This window comes from Psilocybe cubensis, chromosome 5 (assembly GCF_017499595.1).
Source record: "Psilocybe cubensis strain MGC-MH-2018 chromosome 5, whole genome shotgun sequence".
Taxonomy (NCBI): domain Eukaryota; kingdom Fungi; phylum Basidiomycota; class Agaricomycetes; order Agaricales; family Agrocybaceae; genus Psilocybe; species Psilocybe cubensis.
This window is the reverse complement of record NC_063003.1, coordinates 1,997,865-2,020,055: the sequence shown is the minus strand read 5'-3', so window position 1 is coordinate 2,020,055 and position 22,191 is coordinate 1,997,865. Positions and strand designations below refer to the sequence as shown.

At 43.1% G+C, this 22,191-nt stretch overlaps 3 protein-coding genes across 3 annotated transcripts; all 3 read left to right on the top strand.

Moving 5' to 3' along the window:
- Positions 1-76: 76 nt before the first annotated feature.
- On the top strand, positions 77-2,400 carry JR316_0006106 (uncharacterized protein; the record flags this gene model as incomplete). The annotated part of the gene is made up of 2 exons (XM_047891855.1): positions 77-638; positions 749-2,400. 2 exons carry the CDS (start codon positions 77-79, stop codon positions 2,398-2,400), a joined length of 2,214 nt encoding a protein of 737 aa, XP_047749204.1.
- A 2,835-nt stretch (positions 2,401-5,235) lies between these two features.
- Positions 5,236-6,673, top strand: JR316_0006105 (Protein YIP4; the record flags this gene model as incomplete). The annotated part of the gene is made up of 10 exons (XM_047891854.1): positions 5,236-5,287; positions 5,369-5,630; positions 5,701-5,746; positions 5,808-5,887; positions 5,943-6,006; positions 6,063-6,149; positions 6,203-6,219; positions 6,288-6,424; positions 6,497-6,566; positions 6,631-6,673. The coding sequence occupies 10 exons, from the start codon at positions 5,236-5,238 to the stop codon at positions 6,671-6,673; spliced, it is 858 nt and encodes a 285-aa protein (XP_047749203.1).
- Positions 6,674-16,846: 10,173 nt separating this feature from the next.
- On the top strand, positions 16,847-20,984 carry JR316_0006104 (uncharacterized protein; the record flags this gene model as incomplete). The annotated part of the gene is given in 14 exon segments (XM_047891853.1): positions 16,847-16,898; positions 16,965-17,076; positions 17,140-17,606; positions 17,670-17,742; positions 17,805-17,990; positions 18,049-18,350; positions 18,954-19,290; positions 19,306-19,321; positions 19,396-19,764; positions 19,824-20,264; positions 20,318-20,483; positions 20,539-20,796; positions 20,849-20,900; positions 20,960-20,984. 14 exon segments carry the CDS (start codon positions 16,847-16,849, stop codon positions 20,982-20,984), a joined length of 2,856 nt encoding a protein of 951 aa, XP_047749202.1.
- Between the last annotated feature and the right edge of the window lie 1,207 nt (positions 20,985-22,191).

Below are 22,191 nucleotides of genomic sequence, written 5' to 3'. Positions count from 1 at the left end.
AGGGCGCTACAAAGAGACGGTTGATTACGGCATGATATTTGGTCACGTGCGGTGAACTCATTCACGGGCGTCAGAAATGGTGGACGGAGACCAAGAGAGGAATGGCTCCTTGATCCTCAACTCATGTCAGACAACCCCAGACATGGCCTCCATGTACTCTACAACGACAACAACCCTCGCTGCGTCGCCCAGATACCCACTCCAACAGTTACCCGACGGCGCTTCTGGGCCAGGAACCCTCCATCTAGCGCGACCCTTGCCCGCTATTCCTGAGCCTCGCCGGAACTCTCAGACACAACAACGCCTGCCCTCTTCCTCCACCGCCCGACAATCTACGACCGTTTTTCCAGTCGTCCGAACCCTTTCCAGCTTTATGCCTCGTTTTAATTCCCCCTCTTCTCTCCTCGCCCTCCTCAAGAACCCTCCTATACTCGCTGCGCTCCTCGCCCACATGGACTGGGTTGATGTCTATTCCGTTTTATCTACTTGCAAACCCCTTCGCGCTATTTTCCAGGACCCCGCTCTGCGCGACGTCGTCCTCTCTCGCTTCGTCCCTGGGTACGCCTACGCTGTGCGGGTCCGGGACATGAATCAGTACCAAGACGTCCAGGTATCAGTGCACGATCTGGATCTCCTATGTATGTCCGTCGCGTTTTTACGGCCATTCGCTCCCATCCCATCTTTTTTTCTCTCCTTCGAACCAATACATTCTTCATCATACATACTAATTATATTTCATATTCTCCAGTGATCTCACAAAAGGTTCTGCCGCATCGATACCCCACCCACGCCTTGCGCATCCTCACCTCCTTGTTCCCGACGTTCGAGGACGATGAGGCCACCGCAAAGCTAGTCGCACTCACACAGGCCCACTCGCGCTTCGTCCTGCTTCTCCAGTCCCTCGTGCACAGCTCCTCGCTCCCGTTGCCATTAGAGCCAGAGGAAATCAGAACAAAGTCCCGGTTTTCCCCAGTCCAGACCTTGCGCGAGCTGACTTTTCCAGCTCCCCTGGCTTATGCCCCCGCCCAGCCTCAGTCGCCCTCATCAATTGCCCAGGACCTGGAAACCATGCGCACAACAAGGCACAAACACAAGCACAAGCACAGCCGGTCCCAGCCCTCCAACACCATCACCAGCAGGACAGATGATAACGCACACCTAGGTGAATTTGGAATGGCTGCGGCGTCGCCAAAATTAGCACAGGTACACCCATACGGCAGCGGCCCGTCCGCGAACAGGCTGTCGAGCATGATGATGATGTCAATGTCGTCCATACAGCCCCCATCCGTTCGCAAGGGCAGAAGACTTTCTATTTTTGGCAAAAACGCTTATGGCATCTCCCCTCCTCCCCCGGAAGAACCAAAGACGCTCAAGATCTACTCGCACACCTGGCGTCGCCATCGTGAGGTCTCCGTGGACTTCGGTGCCCTTAAGCGCCCGAGCAGGCGCTTCGCCATCAGCGCGAGCGCGGATGCGTCGAGTGAGAGCTCGAATTCGGGGCCGCCGTCCATTGCGGAGATGCGCGAGAGCCATCACTCGTCGTCTTCGGGCTCTGTGCACGCTGCGAGCTCGCCTCACGACTTGGTGCTCGCAACATGCCGCACGCGTGCACCGATCCTGCGCGTGTTCGTGCCGTGCGCGAAGCTGGACGATGAAAACATTGTGCAGTGCGAGAAACAGCTGGAGGAGTCTGGTCTTTGGGAGCACCTTTCAACAGGCGATGTGGTTTGCAATCTAGGGTACATCCCACCGTCGCCGGAAGACCCGTCTTCGGACGAGGACTTGTCGAATCTCACGCTGCAAAACCCGTCTTCGAGGCTGCGCAGCCAGTCGCAGCCGCAGCTTATGCGCGGGAGCAGGCGCGGGAGTGGGAGCTCAGCGAGCGGCAGCGGTGCAGGTTCCGCCTCACCCTCCTCCGCACCGCAAAGCGGCAAGAAATGGCTCATCTTCAACGGGCAGGTCCTCGTGCCGTACACCCCACCGGACCTTCTCCCGCTCGCGGACCCCCTGAGCCTGCCCTCGCCGTTCTACTACACGCATATCTTCCCGCCGCACGCGAATATGTGCTTTGCGATTGAGAAGCTGCCTGTGTGCGACGACGTGCCGCAGCTGACGCTCGTGCACTCGACGAGCAAGGTGCCGAGCCCGCACAGTCCGAAGGGCTATGCGCTCGCGCGCCGCTTTGCGTGGACCGCGCGCGTGGTGCGTATGCGTATGGGCGACGAGAGCGAGGGCGAGGTGGGCGATGGGTGGTTTGGAGAGTGGGTGTTGGAGTATGAAGGCACGAAGGAGGGAAAGCAGGTGCTGCTTGATGCGCTTGCGGGGAAGACGCTCGGTGGCCGCCGGGTGTGGGAGCTCGTCAGAGAAAAGAGCGGTGGTGGGAAGGTGTGGTTGAGGTGAGTTTGTCTGTTATTTTGCTGTTGTTGTTTCCTTTGTTTCTCCTGCTTATGTGCGGGTTTTTGTGCCCGTGTGCTTTGCTGACTTGGTTCTTTCTGCGTTCAGATTGCTGCCTTCGTGATTTCTGAAATCGTGCCCATGGCTTCTTTTTTTGATCTCTCGTATGTTATAATATACCAAAAAATCATCTGCACACTTTTCGCGTTTTTCTTCCACTTTACTCCCTCGACCACCCCCGAGTTCTTTACACCCTTGTTTCTACTCGCGGCCGATGGGGGATTTTACGACGAAATACCAAAAACGGACAGATCTACATTATCCCAAACGAAAATCTTTCTCACCTATCCACTTTCTTATTATCTTAAAGTACAGTGTACTATTAAATACCTTGCATTCGGAAAGGCCCCTTTTCAATATCTCCACATACAATTCGTACTGTACCCCCCCTCCGCCCCATCAATACCTTTTACCCTTTCTCCTTTCCCCTTTTCACGTTTTCCGATTTTTTATTTTTATTCTCTTTCCTCAATTCCATCCTTTCATCATGTCCCATTCACGATCCGCACTCCAATCCATTACCGTAACGTACAGCATCATATAGTGGACTCCATGACAAGTATTTAAATGTGTTTACAGCCCCATCACGGATACTTAGACTTCGACGTACTATATTTTATGTAGTATACCAGCCCCTGTGTGCATTAATGCTAGATATGCTTCCGCATTCCACCGTTCTTGTGTCACTGTAAGCATGCCGCACCCTGCAGGCAGGTTGCACCGCACCTTCGATGTGCTGTTGACGTTATCTCCAGCCACAACTCATGCAGCCTTTTGGATTGACAGCGCCGCCCACCCAGATTCTTATCCTTATCGCGAGCACAGCGAATCTCAGAATAGATGCATGCAAGAATGACTATGTATGTATCATTCGAAAAAAAAATGAAAAGAACAACTCAAGTAAATACGACAAGGAAAGAAAAGACGGAAAAGTAATCTACAAATACAACCCCTCGGGCGTGCCTTCGTTCTTCCTGTACAGCACCTGGAAAAAAAGGGGGGAGAAGTTGAATACGATGACAGCGGGACGGGCGGATGAGCATGCTTGCTTACCTTCTCCCTAGCTGTCGTAAAGTCTGCCTTTGTGACCCGCATTCGGCGTTCGCGGAGAGCTAGCAAACCGGCCTCGGTACACACGGCTTTGATGTCTGCGCCTGACAGATCGTCCTTGGTGGTGATAAATTCTTCAAGATCGACGTCTTCGCTCAGACTCATGCGCGATGTGTGCAGCCTTTGGAAAAACGACGTGCGTTAGTGTTGTTAATTTGAGAGAGTGCGTGTGGTAATTGTGTTACCTGAAGATATGTCGCTTCGTTTTGATGTCTGGCAGGGGGAATTCAATTTTACGATCGATACGTCCAGGTCGAATGAGAGCGGGATCGAGAGAGTCGATTCGGTTGGTGGCCATGATGACCTTGACGTCTCCGCGCGTGTCGAAACCGTCTAGCTGGTTAAGAAGCTCCAACATCGTCCGCTGGATTTCACGCTCTCCTCCAGATGTCGAATCATAACTACAGACACGTTGGAAAAAAAGAAAACCGACAGGAAGTACAGTATGACGTACCGTTTGGTACCAATAGCGTCGATCTCGTCAATAAACACGATACTTGGTGCGTGTTCCTCAGCCACCCTGAACAGTTCTCGCACAAGTTTTGGACCGTCTCCGAGGTATTTCTGAATCAGCTCTGAGCCAACGACGCGCAGGAAAGTTGCAGATGTTTGGTTGGCGACGGCTTTGGCAAGTAGTGTCTTTCCTGTGCCCGGTACACCGTATAGAATAACACCCTTAGGCGGCCGGATACCCATTTCTTCGTACAATTCGGGGTGCGTCAACGGCAGTTCAACAGATTCCTATAACGTTGGTGAGAGGTGAGTGAGTATGTGATGAGCGAAACGAGTGAGTACCTTGATCTCTTGGATTTGACTCTCAAGTCCGCCGACGTCCGCGTAACTCTCCGTAGGAGCTTTGTCGAGCTTCATGATGCTAACCAGCGGATCGGCATCGTCCTGCAGCACACCTACAACGGCTTGTGTCTTATGATGAAGCAGCACCTGACAGCCCGGCTCAAGCAGGTCTTTGTCGACATACGACATGATAGAGACATACGACTCCGGACCGGACGCGGTACTGATAATGGCATGGTCATCGTCGATGATTTCCTCCAGCGTCCCAACGGCCATCGGGCTGCCGCGCAGATCGTCCACCTTGGACCTGTCCTCCTCGTTCTTCTCCTCGCGCGTCTCCTCGGGCTTCAGGCGTTCCTGGTTAGCGATGAATTCTTCTTCGAGGAGAAGGTAGTCCTTGATCCGCTCCATCTTGAGCAGGCGGAGGTGACACCGGGTGGTGGGGAATACAGCGGGCAGCTTGGATGCGGCGGCTGGACCCTTTCTTTTCTTCTTGCCGACGCGGGTCGGGAGGGGGGGCTCCCACTTTTTCTTGGGAGGCTGCCCGTCCTTCTTGTCCTTGTCGTTTCCTTGCCCGTCCGCGTTCGGGGGCATTCCTGAGGCCGCGTTACCCTATCACATACGAGTTTTAGAGCATGATCTGAGGTTATAATAGTATACGCACCATTATGTAGTGTTGTTATGGGTTGTGAATGTGGGAGATGGGATGAGAGTGAAGGGTTTGGGTTATGAGACCAAGGACAACTTTGAAAGTGTAAAGGCGACGCGTCAGTCTTCCTAATTGGGAAAGATTGCAACTCCGCTAAACGTGACTATGCCCGACATCAGGCTCAAGCCTGAAGCGTGGCAAGGCTATATTCACTACAACTGCCCTCCATGGACCCAATCAGGACACCACTCACCGCGAGCTCCCAGTTCATCCAAGCAGGTACGGTGTAACCGGGTTGAAAAAGCATACTTGTACCGCACGCTCACACTCACACCACACGTCCGTGGTATTATGTACTAGATGACGACGACGACCTGAACGACGATGATATTCCCGGCTTCTCTCATCCTGGACTTGCCCAGTCTCCCGTTGCAGACAAGGGCAAGGGACGCGCGACGTTTGTCCCCGAGCAGCTCGCTGCCCCCGGCACATCGAACGGACGGGCGCCTGCGAGCCCCAACCCCGCCGCCGCGCTCTCAGGCAACATCGGAAGCTCGAGCTCGCAGAACGCCGGTAGGGCGGCAAACCGCCAGACGGTGGGAGGTGTGCAGGTGGAGACGCGGTACGCTGCACTCATCTCAACTCCGTTCTGAGTGATGCGCAATGGATCTCGCTCACAAGACTTTGGATAGGTATTCTGGAGGGGATACGCTGGATGAGCCTGTAACGACGACCATTGTACGGCGGAGTATTATGCCCTCTGTGATGGGTTCCTTGCTAAATTGACGTTTCCTGACAGGCCCGGGACTTGCTCTCCATCTATTCCAAGCTCGTTCAAGTTCTGTATCCACGTCGGTCTAGTGGACGCGAAGTTCTAAGGTCGGTTGTTATCGACTTTGGTTTGGAGGATAATATTCAAGTTATGTTACCACAGAGACTGGGATCTATGGGGTCCTTTACTGCTCTGCTTGTGTCTAGGAATCATGCTGAGTATTAATGTGCGTTTCCTTCAGACTAACGTGCGTTATCAACTAATCCTCATTCTCAACCTTAGGCTCCGAAATCGCAGTCTCTGGGTGTCTTTTCTAGTGTCATCGTCATCTGTTCAATGGGAGCGTTGGCCGTGACCATTCAAGCAAAGGTAAACCTCCCATTTTCTTTAAAGGCAGTCAACGCTTACACCGTTCATGGCAGCTTCTTGGCGGAAGAGTGTAAGAACCCGTCGTTACTTTGCTTTGCTTTTTTCCCGACAATCCTCATAAGACCTCGTTCATTACAGCTCTTTCTTCCAGGGCCTCTGCGTCCTCGGTTACTGCATCGCCCCATTGGACATCGCAGCTTTGATCTCGTGCTTTGTCCATGTTATATGGATACGCGCGCCTGTGGCTCTGTTAGCTTGGGCATGGTGCATCTGGGGTCCGTCCACTTCACTTTACTGATGTTGTTTGCATTTTCTTACAAGTTATTTTTATTTTTTATTTACAATAGCCTCTGTGAATTTCCTGGACGGAACTAAAATCGACCAGCCGCGCATTTTGCTGGCTGTATACCCTCTCCTGTGAGTCCTTGTGCATTATCTTTCATGGGACTAGTACTGACAAGATGACGATGATGATGATAAGTTTGTTCTACTTTATTTTGGCTTGGATGATCCTCATTCAATGATTCGATGATTCGATGAAAGCGTGCTTGATAAGGCGAAACCAGCCTCGACATCGTGTGTTGACTAAGAGATAACTACTACTAAGTACTTTGGTCTATCGATATCGTTCCTGCTTTTTCAAACTCCATCTTACATACCGATTTCGTTATTTTATACCTCTTTGTACTCCAAACAATCCAGGTCCAGGTCCAGGTCCAGACTGCGCTTAATTCAAATCAATGGCTTGTGTCGAATAAGAATTATAAGATCATCGTTCTTTCTTTCTTTCTTTCGAGTCTTTGGACGATGGAAACCTTCGTGTTCACCGTTTGTTGGCTTTTGTTGGTCTGTTATAACAACCGTCGAAACATGGTATTGATATATCATTTATTTATCCTGGTATTTGTCCTAATTTTTCAGAGGATGTGGAAAGTTAAGCGCCGGTTGTACTTGTTGACTCTTTCACCGTGACTGTTTTGCATCGGGACTGGAGGCCGGGTTTTCTCGTCTCTTCTTGGCTTTTGGGTACCTTTGTCAGACACTATACACATTTTAAACATTTGACTGTAAGTTGACGTTTTCTTGTGGTGTATCAATTATCTAAGCCAGCTTAAGGTACTATAGGGGACCGTGTATGGGGGACCGCATTGGACAATATTAAATAACGTACATATGTGATTTAAAAATATCGGGCGGAGCTGGGAAAACCTGAGTCATCAGCAAAAAGTCTACCTGTCGACAAAAATATTGCCATCATTTCAAAAGTACTAAAAAGGAAAATTCTGAGGAATGGCAAAAAAGTCTGGTTTGTAACAAAAAAGCCTTCGCCTGTGCAACCGTGCAGGCTGAAAAGTCTTAAAAAGGAAATATAATTCTTTTATTCATCAACTCAAGCAATTGATTCAGTTTCCCTTGCGCCGAGCATCCAAGTGAATTGAGGATTGTGGGTGGCTTATACAAAGAATTTCTGGAGAAATACTACTCTTTGCCTTTCAACTTCATTCACCTAGGCCATGAGGGAGGCCAAGGTCATCTAATGACACCGTTGACAGTCTGTTCACCCAACGATTTCACACTAGCCAGTCTTAGAAAGCTTGTCAGTCGGCCAAAGAATTATTTCATACATCCAGACCTGGACAGACAGTTTCCATTGCTCTTGATATGTACGTCGTCTTTTCTTCTTATCCATATACATAGTGCTTGCTAAAACTTTGTTTCCAAAAGGTCCCAAACATGGTTTTTGGCTTGTGGGGAGTATTGACAGCACCAACACCATTCATCAGTGTTATGCAGACAAGGTCATTGCTTGTATGAAAAGAGGGAACTATCTCCCTCACCATACCAACAACTGCTCTCTGTCCATTGAAAAACTTGATGAAAGTTGGAACAAAGACTATCTCCATGGATGTCGTCTACATTGTACAGGTACTGGGCAAATACCAGAATCCGATAACCAATGTTTGGACGAGCAGACACCCGTTGCCACATCCTCAGGTAGCATGTTATCGGGACGTAGTCATGCATCAGTGTCTCCGGTTAGGCAAGTCTCTTGCCAAGGATTGCGCAATGCCGCCCCGATTGCTGGGGGTTCTAGTATTGATCATGCCCCAGTTGCAAGTGGTTCAGGCGCAAATGTCGCTCTAGTTGCAAGTGGTTCGGGTCTCAATGACATCTACAATAGCTATGACTCTGATATATCCATCACATCAATTTGTACAAACACATCTTATACTTCATCACTAATAGGTATCCCCCGCCCTCTTTCTTCTGCATCCACTAGTAGCTTCCAACCAAATCATTTCATACAAGGTAACTGGTTACAAGGCGATTTGTTATCTTACCTATAATCTTTGAAATGATTCATTTGAGTTACCTGGCCAATTCATTAAGTCTGCCTGCCAGAGTGCTGATTCATTTCATAACTCTACTACTTGCTTATGTATATTATTTCATTTCATTCTGGTGTGCTTTCATTAACATTAATTCATTTTATTCTGGTGCGATTTCATAAATATTAATGCATTTCATTTAACTGGTATGATTAATCTTATCTGTGATTATGCAAGAATCTAGCACTATTTTTGATTCAGGAACTCGGACTAAATATATTAGAATTAGGTCTGATAGCCATTACATCAGGGCCCTGTCCCTGCCCCTTCCCTTAGCTCCTGGCTCTATAAATAACACTCATCCTATGCTACTTTTGTGCATTGCTGGCAATGGATTGGGCGCTTTTGGGGGCATTTCTGGACCGTTTCCCTTGGTTTTTTTTGATAGACCTATAGTTTTAAAGTGTCCCAATCCGAATATGAAATCAAAATTGCAATATCTTTACTCATTATTGTGTAATTAAGCGTACAATGTTTTGGCCAAAAAGCGCACCTTGAATAGCACCCTCCAGGGGTTGGTATGCACCCTTTTGACTATGCCATTATTTATTATTTATGTTAGACGGAGTACATGCCAAGTTTCAACTCAATTGAAGCAGTGGAACCTATTGAACTAGGATGTGCACCCTACCCCTCCTCCTACCCCTTGTATAAATGTCTTCCTGATCAGATAAATTCAGGCCCAACTAGGGCTGGGTAGGCGCGCAATATACCAATTTATAGAGCCCAAAATCATAGTGCAACTCTAAGATTTAAGGGTACTACCTCCCATCTTCTCCAGAATTTGTGTATTTTATTATACCATAGGATGGGCTCTCAGACCATTAAAAAACATGTAGATCTACTACTAACAGTACATAGAGTCCAAAATTTACCCTTAAAAGCCCTCTGCAGCAAGAGAGCATACTGATTCAAGGGGGGGTATGAGGACAGGTATGGTAGGTTATTGATCAGGCCATATCTCTACAAATACTTCGTCATAAATCATGTTCTTGACGTCTACAGATACCTATAGATGCCTCCTAAATATCATTTTCAGTGCCTAAAAAGATCCATCCATTAGATGAGACACTGCAGAGAGAATACCAATCTTCATCAAAATGCACAGTATTTTCGCATTTACCATATATAAACATTCAAGATCAGGAAATATAAAAGCAGGATAGTATAGCCCCAAAATGTAGCTTTCCAGAACATCAAGAATGTTGTGCATCGGACCAGTGGGTGTTGAGATATGGAAAGAAAGGTGTTGAAGAACCCATTAGAGACCCGGATGGATATTGGCCTTTATTTATGCTTTGTTTGTGGTCACCTCTTTGGCCTTTCTCCGAGATACATTTTGACATATCTCAGCTCATACTAATCGGATTTCTATGCGGCTATATACCACAGATAGGTATCATTTAGGGCTACACAGCCGTATAGTTTATGTATTTTATAAGAGTTATCTTTCACATCATATTTCGCTTTTCCTCCATTTTTGAACAATAATGCTTATTCTTCTTGTACCATCTTGTTAAGCGTTCTGGCCATTTAGCAGCATAAGTATAATATGTGAATAGCACCCTCCAGGGGTTGGTATGCACCCTTTTGACTATGCCATTATTTATTATTTATGTTAGACGGAGTACATGCCAAGTTTCAACTCAATTGAAGCAGTGGAACCTATTGAACTAGGATGTGCACCCTACCCCTCCTCCTACCCCTTGTATAAATGCCTTCCTGATCAGATAAATTCAGGCCCAACTAGGGCTGGGTAGGCGCGCATTATACCAATTTTTAGAGCCCAAAATCATGGTGCAACTCTAAGATTTAAGGGTACTACCTCCCATCTTCTCCAGAATTTGTATATTTTATTATGGGATAGAATGGCCATTCCCAGCACATATAGGTATGTAAATCTGCTCTATATAGTACCACAGATGCAATACATACCTTTGAAACATTCTGGAATATGGGGAACACCTTGGTTATGAGGCTAATAAGAAGGTATTGGATATGCAACATAATATGACCATATCACCGCTTATACTTCACCAAAATGCACATACCTTACATTCACAGATAGCTACCAAGGTCCTCTACATATTATACTTATGCTGCTAAATGGCCAGAACGCTTAACAAGATGGTACAAGAAGAATAAGCATTATTGTTCAAAAATGGAGGAAAAGCGAAATATGATGTGAAAGATAACTCTTATAAAATACATAAACTATACGGCTGTGTAGCCCTAAATGATACCTATCTGTGGTATATAGCCGCATAGAAATCCGATTAGTATGAGCTGAGATATGTCAAAATGTATCTCGGAGAAAGGCCAAAGAGGTGACCACAAACAAAGCATAAATAAAGGCCAATATCCATCCGGGTCTCTAATGGGTTCTTCAACACCTTTCTTTCCATATCTCAACACCCACTGGTCCGATGCACAACATTCTTGATGTTCTGGAAAGCTACATTTTGGGGCTATACTATCCTGCTTTTATATTTCCTGATCTTGAATGTTTATATATGGTAAATGCGAAAATACTGTGCATTTTGATGAAGATTGGTATTCTCTCTGCAGTGTCTCATCTAATGGATGGATCTTTTTAGGCACTGAAAATGATATTTAGGAGGCATCTATAGGTATCTGTAGACGTCAAGAACATGATTTATGACGAAGTATTTGTAGAGATATGGCCTGATCAATAACCTACCATACCTGTCCTCATACCCCCCCTTGAATCAGTATGCTCTCTTGCTGCAGAGGGCTTTTAAGGGTAAATTTTGGACTCTATGTACTGTTAGTAGTAGATCTACATGTTTTTTAATGGTCTGAGAGCCCATCCTATGGTATAATAAAATACACAAATTCTGGAGAAGATGGGAGGTAGTACCCTTAAATCTTAGAGTTGCACCATGATTTTGGGCTCTAAAAATTGGTATAATGCGCGCCTACCCAGCCCTAGTTGGGCCTGAATTTATCTGATCAGGAAGGCATTTATACAAGGGGTAGGAGGAGGGGTAGGGTGCACATCCTAGTTCAATAGGTTCCACTGCTTCAATTGAGTTGAAACTTGGCATGTACTCCGTCTAACATAAATAATAAATAATGGCATAGTCAAAAGGGTGCATACCAACCCCTGGAGGGTGCTATTCAAGGTGCGCTTTTTGGCCAAAACATTGTACGCTTAATTACACAATAATGAGTAAAGATATTGCAATTTTGATTTCATATTCGGATTGGGACACTTTAAAACTATAGGTCTATCAAAAAAAACCAAGGGAAACGGTCCAGAAATGCCCCCAAAAGCGCCCAATCCATTGCCAGCAATGCACAAAAGTAGCATAGGATGAGTGTTATTTATAGAGCCAGGAGCTAAGGGAAGGGGCAGGGACAGGGCCCTGATGTAATGGCTATCAGACCTAATTCTAATATATTTAGTCCGAGTTCCTGAATCAAAAATAGTGCTAGATTCTTGCATAATCACAGATAAGATTAATCATACCAGTTAAATGAAATGCATTAATATTTATGAAATCGCACCAGAATAAAATGAATTAATGTTAATGAAAGCACACCAGAATGAAATGAAATAATATACATAAGCAAGTAGTAGAGTTATAAAATAAATCAGCACTCTGGCAGGCAGACTTAATGAATTGGCCAGGTAACTCAAATGAATCATTTCAAAGATTATAGGTAAGATAACAAATCGCCTTGTAACCAGTTACCTTGACCGTTTGATTTGGTTGGAAGCTACGAGTCCTGCATCTTCTGGTCCTGTTTCTGTGGAAAGTCCTGAACCCGCCTCCTCCAATAGAGACCCTGCAATTCCCGCTGTCTTTAATCCTGCCCCAATCATTTCTGCATTCAATGGCAAGGACTTTTGTATCTTGGAATCATTTATTATGTTGCATTGTGCAACAGAAGTGGAACATTATATGTTTGATATTTCCGCAGATTCCGTTTGAGATGCTGCTGTAGGATTTTTAGAGGTATTGCTGTGTCTCAACCAAAGTTTTATTTGCCCTCTTGCAAAGACAAGCAAGTGTTACTCTTCCTTTGATACATCAGCGGAAAAGGTTTTTTTCAGTAGTACACACCTATATTACAGTAGACACCGTAGTAACCACACTTTCCAGTAGCCTTTTTTGCACTTAGTAGCCTTACATAACATCATTATCTAATATATTTTCATTACATAGGTTTAATACATTGTATTCACAATATACAGTAATTTATGGAAACTATATAATCAAGGCCCATGCAACATACAGTAGTACTTACAATATACTTATAGACTTTGTAGTCTGCGAGCGAAATAAATGGCCTGCTCAAGGATTGAACCATCAACCTTAGCCAAAAATAGACTGTCCTTAACCAGTAGACCATAAGACTTTACAAAACAATATGGACTATAGCGTAAATGTCAATTGAGTTATGGGATTTTATGATATGGAATTAGATGGAATAGAATAAGTGGAATAACAACAATACTAATGTCAATATTAACAAACACAACACAGAGTCTAAATAATGGATTCAATAGTGGATATTGACATATAACTCTCAATCTATTTATAGGTCATATAGCTCAGTGGTAAAGTATTGGCAACATACTTGGGAGTCATTGGTTCGATTCTAGTCTTAACCATATCTTTTCTGTTATTATTTACTTAACAGATTCTAATAGTAGACAAGTTGAAGAGAGTTAGATAGAGGTATAATATGTTGTTAGACTGGATGGAGGCTTACTATCCAAAGTCAGCTAATTGGACGGAGTAGAATGGCTAATAAAGATATTAATGATACCAACTGCCCTATTAATGATTTTTACTCAATATTAAATTGTGCATAAAAATATATAGTTAGCAATGTAGTACCTATAGATTAATATTATACTATTTATTAAAATTACAGAAGACTACAAAAGCTACATATATGACTAAAAAATCTACAAAACCTACTGACTTTTGGTAGGAAGCTACAGGAGCAATAAAATAGGGGGGCAGTCAACAAGACTACCCAGCTTATTATACAACCATAGCACTACTGAATTTTTTCTTTTTCTGCAGATGTATCACAACCGGGAGCACATTGCAAGACATATTTAAATTCAAGTTTTGGACTATTTGCGCGTAAGTTTTTTTTGGAGGGTTATATTTTGGGGCTTATCAATCTATAGAGAAAGGGTTACAAACAATGCTTATGGCAATGGAGTTCTTTGCAAAGTTTTAGTAATAATGTTTAAAGAAATTTCAAAGTCGTTGCTTACAAAACTTGATGACAACTACAATACTCTCTTTATTTTGTCTGAACCTTTATTGGTTACCAAAGAAATACAAAATAAGTATTTCATTCTCAGAGTTGTGTTGGCCTTTATTATTTACAAGGTCTATTTTCTTCCATCTTGTCTGAGCTCTGCTCTATTCTAATTCGCAATTGAGGGCATTGATTCTTTTATTTCTGACCGGAAATGGCTTGTTAAACTATACCCTACTCTAAACAGTGCTTGGGCATCTGTTTTTGACAATATTGCAAAGTCTATTGATACTACTAACTCCATTCTGACCTAGACTATCAGAGTGATATTGACTGGGACATCCATGGAGGTTTATTTTTTTACTTATTTGTTTAACATTACATTTAATAAAATCCTAGTCAATCCAAAATTTTATGTCTGAGCAAAGAGCAATTCTAAAGGAAGCACTTGTTCTGGGCTGCTTTTTTGGTCTAAAACACGACCAGATTGATTGCTTCCCTGAATTTTAGGCTTTCAAAAAGGGGCTACTTATCCCTTTCCCTTGTCCTTTATCTACCTTTGGAGAGGTTGGTCAAGTGTCTCTATTGGCTGCTTTTTACTGACTTTATCTATATATACCTGGAAATCTTGTTCCAAGGCACTTATTTTGGAAGCTTGCAGTAGGAAATTGAAATCCCCTACCCAACTGTTAAGCAGAATCACAATTTTGTATATCCAACCAAGAAACACCTGTTTAAACTGCCAATCAAATTTTATCATACTGATGCGCAACTATCTGGCCAACTATTTGAATGGAACCAGACACCCATTCCCTAAACATGTTGTAGGTTTAGTCAATAAAATGGCAGAAGACCCACCGTAAGATTCTAGGCTCCAAAGGTCATTACATTTTTTAAAAAGTGTTACTAGGTCCAAAGTATTGCCTGTTGATGGTAAAAAAATCAATGTCAGGCTTCAGACTTTTTGGGTTTATTGCACATCTAGCTAACATTTTGGTGTCTAGGTCTTTTTAGTGGAAGACATACCAAGCATCTGCCTCAGAGGAACAAGGGATAACATAACGATAGCAGAGACTTTTGATCTCCTCATTTTTGTGGTCTATACCTGCATTGCCAGTATGGACATCTACATCGGCAAAAGTGACCAGATATCCAAATGCCTTTTGTGCCTTTTTAAGCAGGTCAATGTTTTTCATGACATGTTAAGTTACACAAAAACATTTCACTAAAATTTGGAGGTGCACAAAACATTTGGAGAGCATTTGAATGCTCCACAAACATTTATACACCTCAAAGTTCAGTACAAAATATTCCATGTACTTACATTTATCTCTTAATGATTTGTTTGCCATAAAACTTGCAGGGAACAATTGATTAAAAATAAAAACAAAGAATAAAACATTGAGTTTAACTTTTTGCTGACACAAATGATTAAAGGGCTTCAAATATGTTAAAAATGATTTAGGTACAAGAAATTTTACTGACCACACGTAATACGTATGACACTGGGAGGTTGTTTCCAATACAACACCATTGTCATAAGAATTACATGTACGTGGGAAATTTAACTTCAAGAAAAATAAATTAGAGAGGCCCGTCTCTGCTGACAAATTAAATTGGAGACTGAACATCCGTTTTGAGCATAAGAATCTGAGACATGCCCAAGTCGCTTTTTTTCTACCCTTTCATGTCCACCACTCTGACTACGGTGCTCTCTGGTTTCAATCAACATTGCTATGCCTCTTTTTCTGCACCTCATAACTGTAAATAGAGCTCAAAAGGTGAAAGACATGCTCTCTTTTTCATCACACAAGCCTAACTGACTGTTTTATACCTTTTCATGGCTTTTTTCTCTCTGCCTTAATTACTGCCTTCTCTAGAGTGTATTTAATAACCAGAAACCCATTCTGGTCACCTTGTTGGTACATATATGCGCATATATTTACGTTTACTTGACCGTGACTCATCAACCGGTGTAGATTTTGTAGCACGTCAATTCAATCACGTGACTCCGTAACGTTTTCCCAGCGCCCAGATTTTATGAACTTGAATCCGTTTTCTCCTAGTCATTTCTATGTAGCCTACGGTTGGCGGGACAGCTCAGGTCTGATTTGAAGTTCGAATCGCGTATTTTTGGCATTGGGGTCCGTGTATGTAATACAGGTCTCCTATCTGTCTTCTGTATACCCACTTTTATTGTCACACTCGGTGATTTTGCCACCGTGTATTCTCACCCCGCCGTCGTGCGTATTCCGTACCCAAAGACCGAAAGGCATCAAGAACTTGTACTCATATTGTATCGATCAGTTTACAAATAATTACAAGCAAGGTAATGTGGCTGAACGAGCAAGGTGAAAGTGGGACTTAGATAAAACAGGCGGCAATTAGTGAGAAAGTACATCTTTAGAACGTCAACATATTGGCCGGGTTGGCACTCTATGCTTCCACTTTTTATTTGTGCTCAGTAATGGCCTGATTCTACTGCACCATGCAAAGACACGAGTCAGCCATTGGTGCTCTAAAATTCACTAATGGCCTGACTTTACTGCCGCATTGCACAAGGGTATGAGTCCATTGTTGGTACTCTGAGCTTCTATGCCTTGACCGGTGCTGAGTAAGAGTCCGATTTTATTTAATTGCACAAGGATATGAGGTTTCTAGTAGCAAGATAAACCTCTCTTCTCTTACCTGTACTTAATAATGTGTGCAAAGAAATGTTCTTGAACAATTGCACGTTGCACGGAGCAAAAATTTGCTCATTAAGAATTTCTCAAAGCCTGCATTCTACCGCGCTCTGCATCCATTCTAGGACGTAATACTTTGGACTTTGAGAAATTTGGGCATTGGGTTTGAGACTTCAAGTCCGTCAATTTCTGAAAGAATAGTCAAATTGTTTATGCTGTTTTTCCTATATATACTGGGCAATGAAACGACAAGTCCACAGCAACAGCCACTTACTAGCTTGTTACCGCTGCTACTCTATCATTGGTGAATTAGGTATGTTTCTATTATAAATTTTTCCTGTCTTGCTAATGTTTGAATGTCCTGTCTAGAATTATGTCATCGTATAATCAAAATCCCATTGGTCAAAATCAATATGCTAAAGTCCGTGAGTAACATTTCAATGATTTTTTGTTTTCTGTTATTTGTGCTCAAGTCTTGTTTGTGTGACTAGCCGATGCCAATGACGTCGAACTCCGTGAGGCATTTGAGTGGTATCACCGAGAACTGGTCGCAGTGAAGGATATTCCTTCCCATCTTGAAAGAGAGCTAGGGCTCAAAATAAGGTATATTTGTATTTGAACTAAAAGTTGTAATTTTTACTAATAAACAATGGATATATTATACAGCCTTTCTACTGTTAAGAGGCGCCGAAATGACCTTGGGTTGGTTGGAAGTAGAGTCAACCAACGAGAAATGTCTTACTCGGAGAAAGTTCAGTATATCATTCTTGAGCTTAATGACGATCCTAGCAAAGGACGTGGAGTTTCCACAATTCGTGCTCGCATTGCCAGCAATTATGGGATACATTTACCCCGTGATTTTGTCTCCGATATCATGCACATTCAAGATCCTGACGGATTTGATCTTCGGAAACCGACATCAAAGAAGGTTTTCCGGGTTAGGAAAGCACCGATTGGTATCAATGAGCGTTGGTCCGGTGATGGTCACAATAAACTCAACAGCATTGGGTTTCCAATATGGGGTGTTGTTGATGATGCAACTTCTAAATGGATTGGAGCTTGGGTTGTTCCTAGCAATCGCTTGGCAACAGTTATAGGGTACCTATTTCTGGTTCTTGTGGAAAAAATGGGTGGTATGTCCAGATTTTTCAATTATGTATTCTATCATAAACATTTACATTGTTATTTTGCTTTAGGAATGCCGCTTCAGTTCACAACAGACTGTGGCTCTGAGACTACTCAACTCTATGGATTAATCAATGCTTTGCGGTATGCTTAGTATTATATTTGTGTACTACTGCAGCGTTTCGAGTTTGCCTATCCTGATATAGAAATGCATTTCAAGCGAATTTGGATTCCTCAGAACTGCCGGCACATGTTTACCTTCGAAGTGTACATAATATTTCAATTGAGAGATCATGGCTACGCCTTCGCCTCAAATGGGGAAACAATGCAGTTATCATTTTCAACCGAGGAATTGATGCCGGTCTGTATAATCCAGATGATATCCGTCAAAAGTATGTTTATTTGATTCTAATTCATCTGGGGCACATTCTAATTTACTATATTTAATAGGCAGTTATGTCTTTGGCTTTGGCCACGAATGCTACAGTGCGAGCTTGATCAATTTATGGAGTTCCAAAATGGTGTTCGCATGCGTAAAGATTCCAAAAAGGCAGGCCCATCTGGTTGCTCTCGGAATGAGGCTTTTTTATTTCCGGAGAGATGGGGAGGGATTAATTGTCTTCAACCGGTTGATCTTGATGTGGTTCGAGAAATTAAGGAGAAGATGGGAGGCGAAGAGCTCTTGAGCTTTGTATCCGCTGAATTTGCTAACGAAGCACAGAAAGCATTTGACTCATTAGGATTTTCTGACCGTCTTACCTTGGGAAATGTTTGGGTAATCTTTGGACGCATGCTTCCTATTCTTTTTCCATAGATAAACAAAATTCTTTGTAGGCGTCTAAGTCAATTAAATTCTGAGAATACTTACTTGAATACAATTTAATCATTCCTTATTAAGAAGGATAGATCAGGTCTCCGTTGAGCTCAGATCTCGGAACGGTTCAGGTCTGGTGAACATAAACAAAGTTCATTTTTTATAGTCTATTGTTAGGTTCAAACATACACTGGTGTAAACCGTCCTTGTAACCTTACTATGACCCTATTTTGTGCTGGTGGATGTGGCTTTAGCTTTCCTCGCCTGGAACCAAATGAAAAATGTGGAAAATGCCTAGGCAAACGCGCAGGACTTTCACAATTACAATTATATACTTTGATGGTCAGTAACTTATTTACTAGTAACCTTTTCTTCTAATCAAACTTTTGCTAGAATAATCTACAATGTGCCGGATGCGGACTTGTGACTCCAGGTCTTGAGCATCCGATCTGTAAGATCTGTATCAAACACTATAGTACGTACCATTTGACTGCCATTGTCAATCTATCTTTAATATGATAACTCACAACAAACATACTAGAGAAAGCCGATGCTATTCCTACTAGCATTTTAGGCCTACCTGGTGTTCCAGAGCTTATTTTTAAAAAAGAGGTACCACAAGACGATGCCACCGTTCAAAATATGCCGTCAGAAAACTTACTAGTAGATTCCATTATGGAGGCAGCTAGCGAGCATATGAAAAAGGCTTCAAATACACGTCTAGCTCAGACCCCAATTGCCTATAAAAGTCCGGGATTGGTTGGATTTCAAAGCAAAAACCGTAATCTTGATTCCGCTGCTAAAATTCAAGCAGTAAGAAAGGCTAAGAAAGAAGAAGCCAAGTTACTCGATAACGGTATCCGTGTTACGGCCTGCTTGTAGGAGTCAAATAGAAACAAGCTCAACCAGGTATGCCTGTAGTATGCTTTTTTGGCACATGACTATGCTTTACCTTCAATGTCTAACAATCTATTTCCGTCTAGATGAAGGAATTTCAAATTATTGAAAGATTTGATCCCGACATTTCAACGAAGCTTGCTTTTGACAAGATTCTGTTACGAATTAGGGATGATTTTGAAGCAAAGCATCCGGGAACAGAACAACTTACTTGGTATGCCTTGCACATTTTGTCGTTTGTGACTATGGGCTGCATTGACAGGAATAACAGGGCAAATGTTTCTGTCTATGCCCAAGAGAATCAGACTAGATTCTCGTCTCTTCAGCATTTTGACCAAGCAAAATCTATGGTGACTCTTTTTAAAGAAGAATTCTTGAAAAAAAAGATTGGTAGTCAGAAGAAGCTTGAAAATCGTGAAATTGATATACGACTAACATACGAGAAGACCAAGGTGGTGAGTAAGCGTGATATATCAATTTAATCAGTCTACTAATAGAAAAATATAATACACAGTTTAATGGTGGAGGCGGCAGTGTGTTGTCAGATGATGATGATTCCGATGGCATTGAATGTCTTGGTGTAAGCCTGGCTTTGTTGGGGAACAAAAGGAAACGAAGCATACCTGCAGGCTCTTCTCGTCGCTTGAGAAAGGAAGCACACGGGTCCCGTAGTGCTTTATTTTCTGCTAAAGCTACTAACTCGCAGGACCAGGTGGTAGTTTTGAAAAGCGCATGGCTACGGATGAAAGCCTCAGATAATACTGGTAGCTGGACAAGAAACGTGCAGATGGTTCCTTATAAGTTTATTCGGACTTCTGTGACGTATGATATTCAGACGGGTCACCTTGTATGGACTAAAGAGATGGTTGAAGAAACAATTGAAATTGCCGAAAAATGGCATTCAAAATCAGACTCGGGATTTATTGGAGAAGGGTTTACAAAGAGGGGAATCTATGTATGTGCACCTTCTAATTTTGATGACAGATGATTGATAATCCCTCATTGCAGGCACAATTTGGTGGAAAGGAATATGTATTAACTCAACCAGTTGGTATTTCCAGTTCCACGGCACAACATGTGCTTCGGGAGGAATACAAATTGTTATGCCAAGGGGACGCATTTAAGGCAGAATTTGACAAACTTGCAATACAAGTCAACATGAAAACCATTTCTCGTAAGCGCTTATTCTTTTGAAATTCTTTGTGGCGATTAAATGAGGCACATAAAAGGTTTTTATTTTAACTTTGCTTCTTCAATCTTTGGCGAAATTGTTCCATCACCCGCTTCAGATGGTTTTCCACTGCCTTGTCCATACTTTATTGCTACTCTCCTACTTTCTTGTGGAGAGGCAGATCCAGGAATCCGAAAATTTACTGGAAATAACATTGCAGAAAATCCTGAAGATCACCTCGCCCAAGCCATTCATGCATTTGCCCATTTTAGTGCCGTCTATTCCGACAATCAGCTATTGTTTTGTGATTTACAAGGTAAGATTATGTGTACCAAGCATGGACAGAAATTGAAACAAACTTTGCATAGGCGCTCGAGATAAACAAGGAATCATGTGTCTAATTGACCCACAATATTATTCGTACGTTCACGGTTGCTTAATTCTTGTACTAATTCTCAAATGTTAACTATTGTAAACAGAACCACAGAATCCCCTGTTTACTGAGATGGTGGTGCTCGCAAGATTGAACAGTTTCTTGAGGAACACAGGACCTTATGCAACAAGGACATGAATTGGGTGTGCAAAGCCTTGAAGCTGAAGCACATCGTTCTTCGAGAATCTTCTCCTGAAAAAGAAAGATCCAAAAAGAGTAAACTCTCCTTTATTACCGAATAGATTAATTAGGGTTTGAAGTAGACCTTTTCCAGTACCATTTTGTATGTTTTGCTAAAAAATTGTATCGTTCAGAATGCTTACGCTGTCAACGTGATTTTTAAGTTCACCTGGGTTTCACCGGATAGTCAAATATCAGATTATTCCAGTTGTTCGATGGATTCAAGGTTTTAATCAATTTGGTGTGTTTTCCACAAGTTTTCTCAAGTGCAATTAGAGGCAGGTATGTGTAGAAATATTTAATGTGTTTTAAGGAAGTTAATCTGAAAAGAATATTTGTTAGTAAAATTTTATATTTGAGTAACACACCTAAAGCTCAGTATTTAAAGTGGCAATTTGACGGTTGGTTTGACTGTTGGACGGAACTGACGGACGGAACTGACGGACGGAATTGACGGACGGAACTGACGGACGGAACTGACGGATGGAATTGACGGACGGAACTGACGGACGGAACTGACGGATGGAACTGACGGACAGAACTGACGGACAGAACTAACGGACAGAACTGACGGACGGAACTGACTGACTGATTGACAGGCGGAACTTGACGGATGGAACTGACGGACAGAACTGACGGACGGATTTTGATGGACGGAACTGACGGACGGAACTGACGGATTGGTTTAGACTGAACTTGATTGTTATAACAGACACGCAGAGTTTAAGTAGTATAAGTTTATTGCAAGAAATAACTAGCAATTACAGGGTTTGAGCAAGTTTTGGGGTGCTATTGAAAAGGGAAACTTAGCTACTGCCCAAAATTTTCTGAGCCTTTATATACCTTTTCCTAAGCTTACATAATCACAATAGTGATTTCCATATAGGGATAGGCTGATTAAACTCTAAACCTCTTACCAATCCTAATTCTATTGTTCTGGCTACTTTTGGCAGAGCAAGTAAGCGCCGGATGGTGGTTTATAAGCGTTTCTATTGTGTTCACTAAGCGCCGAGCAGGAGATTACTAATATGTGTCATTGTTATTAGTCAATGGAATGTTCAAGAATGTTGCCTTGACAACACATCAAATAGGCTGTGC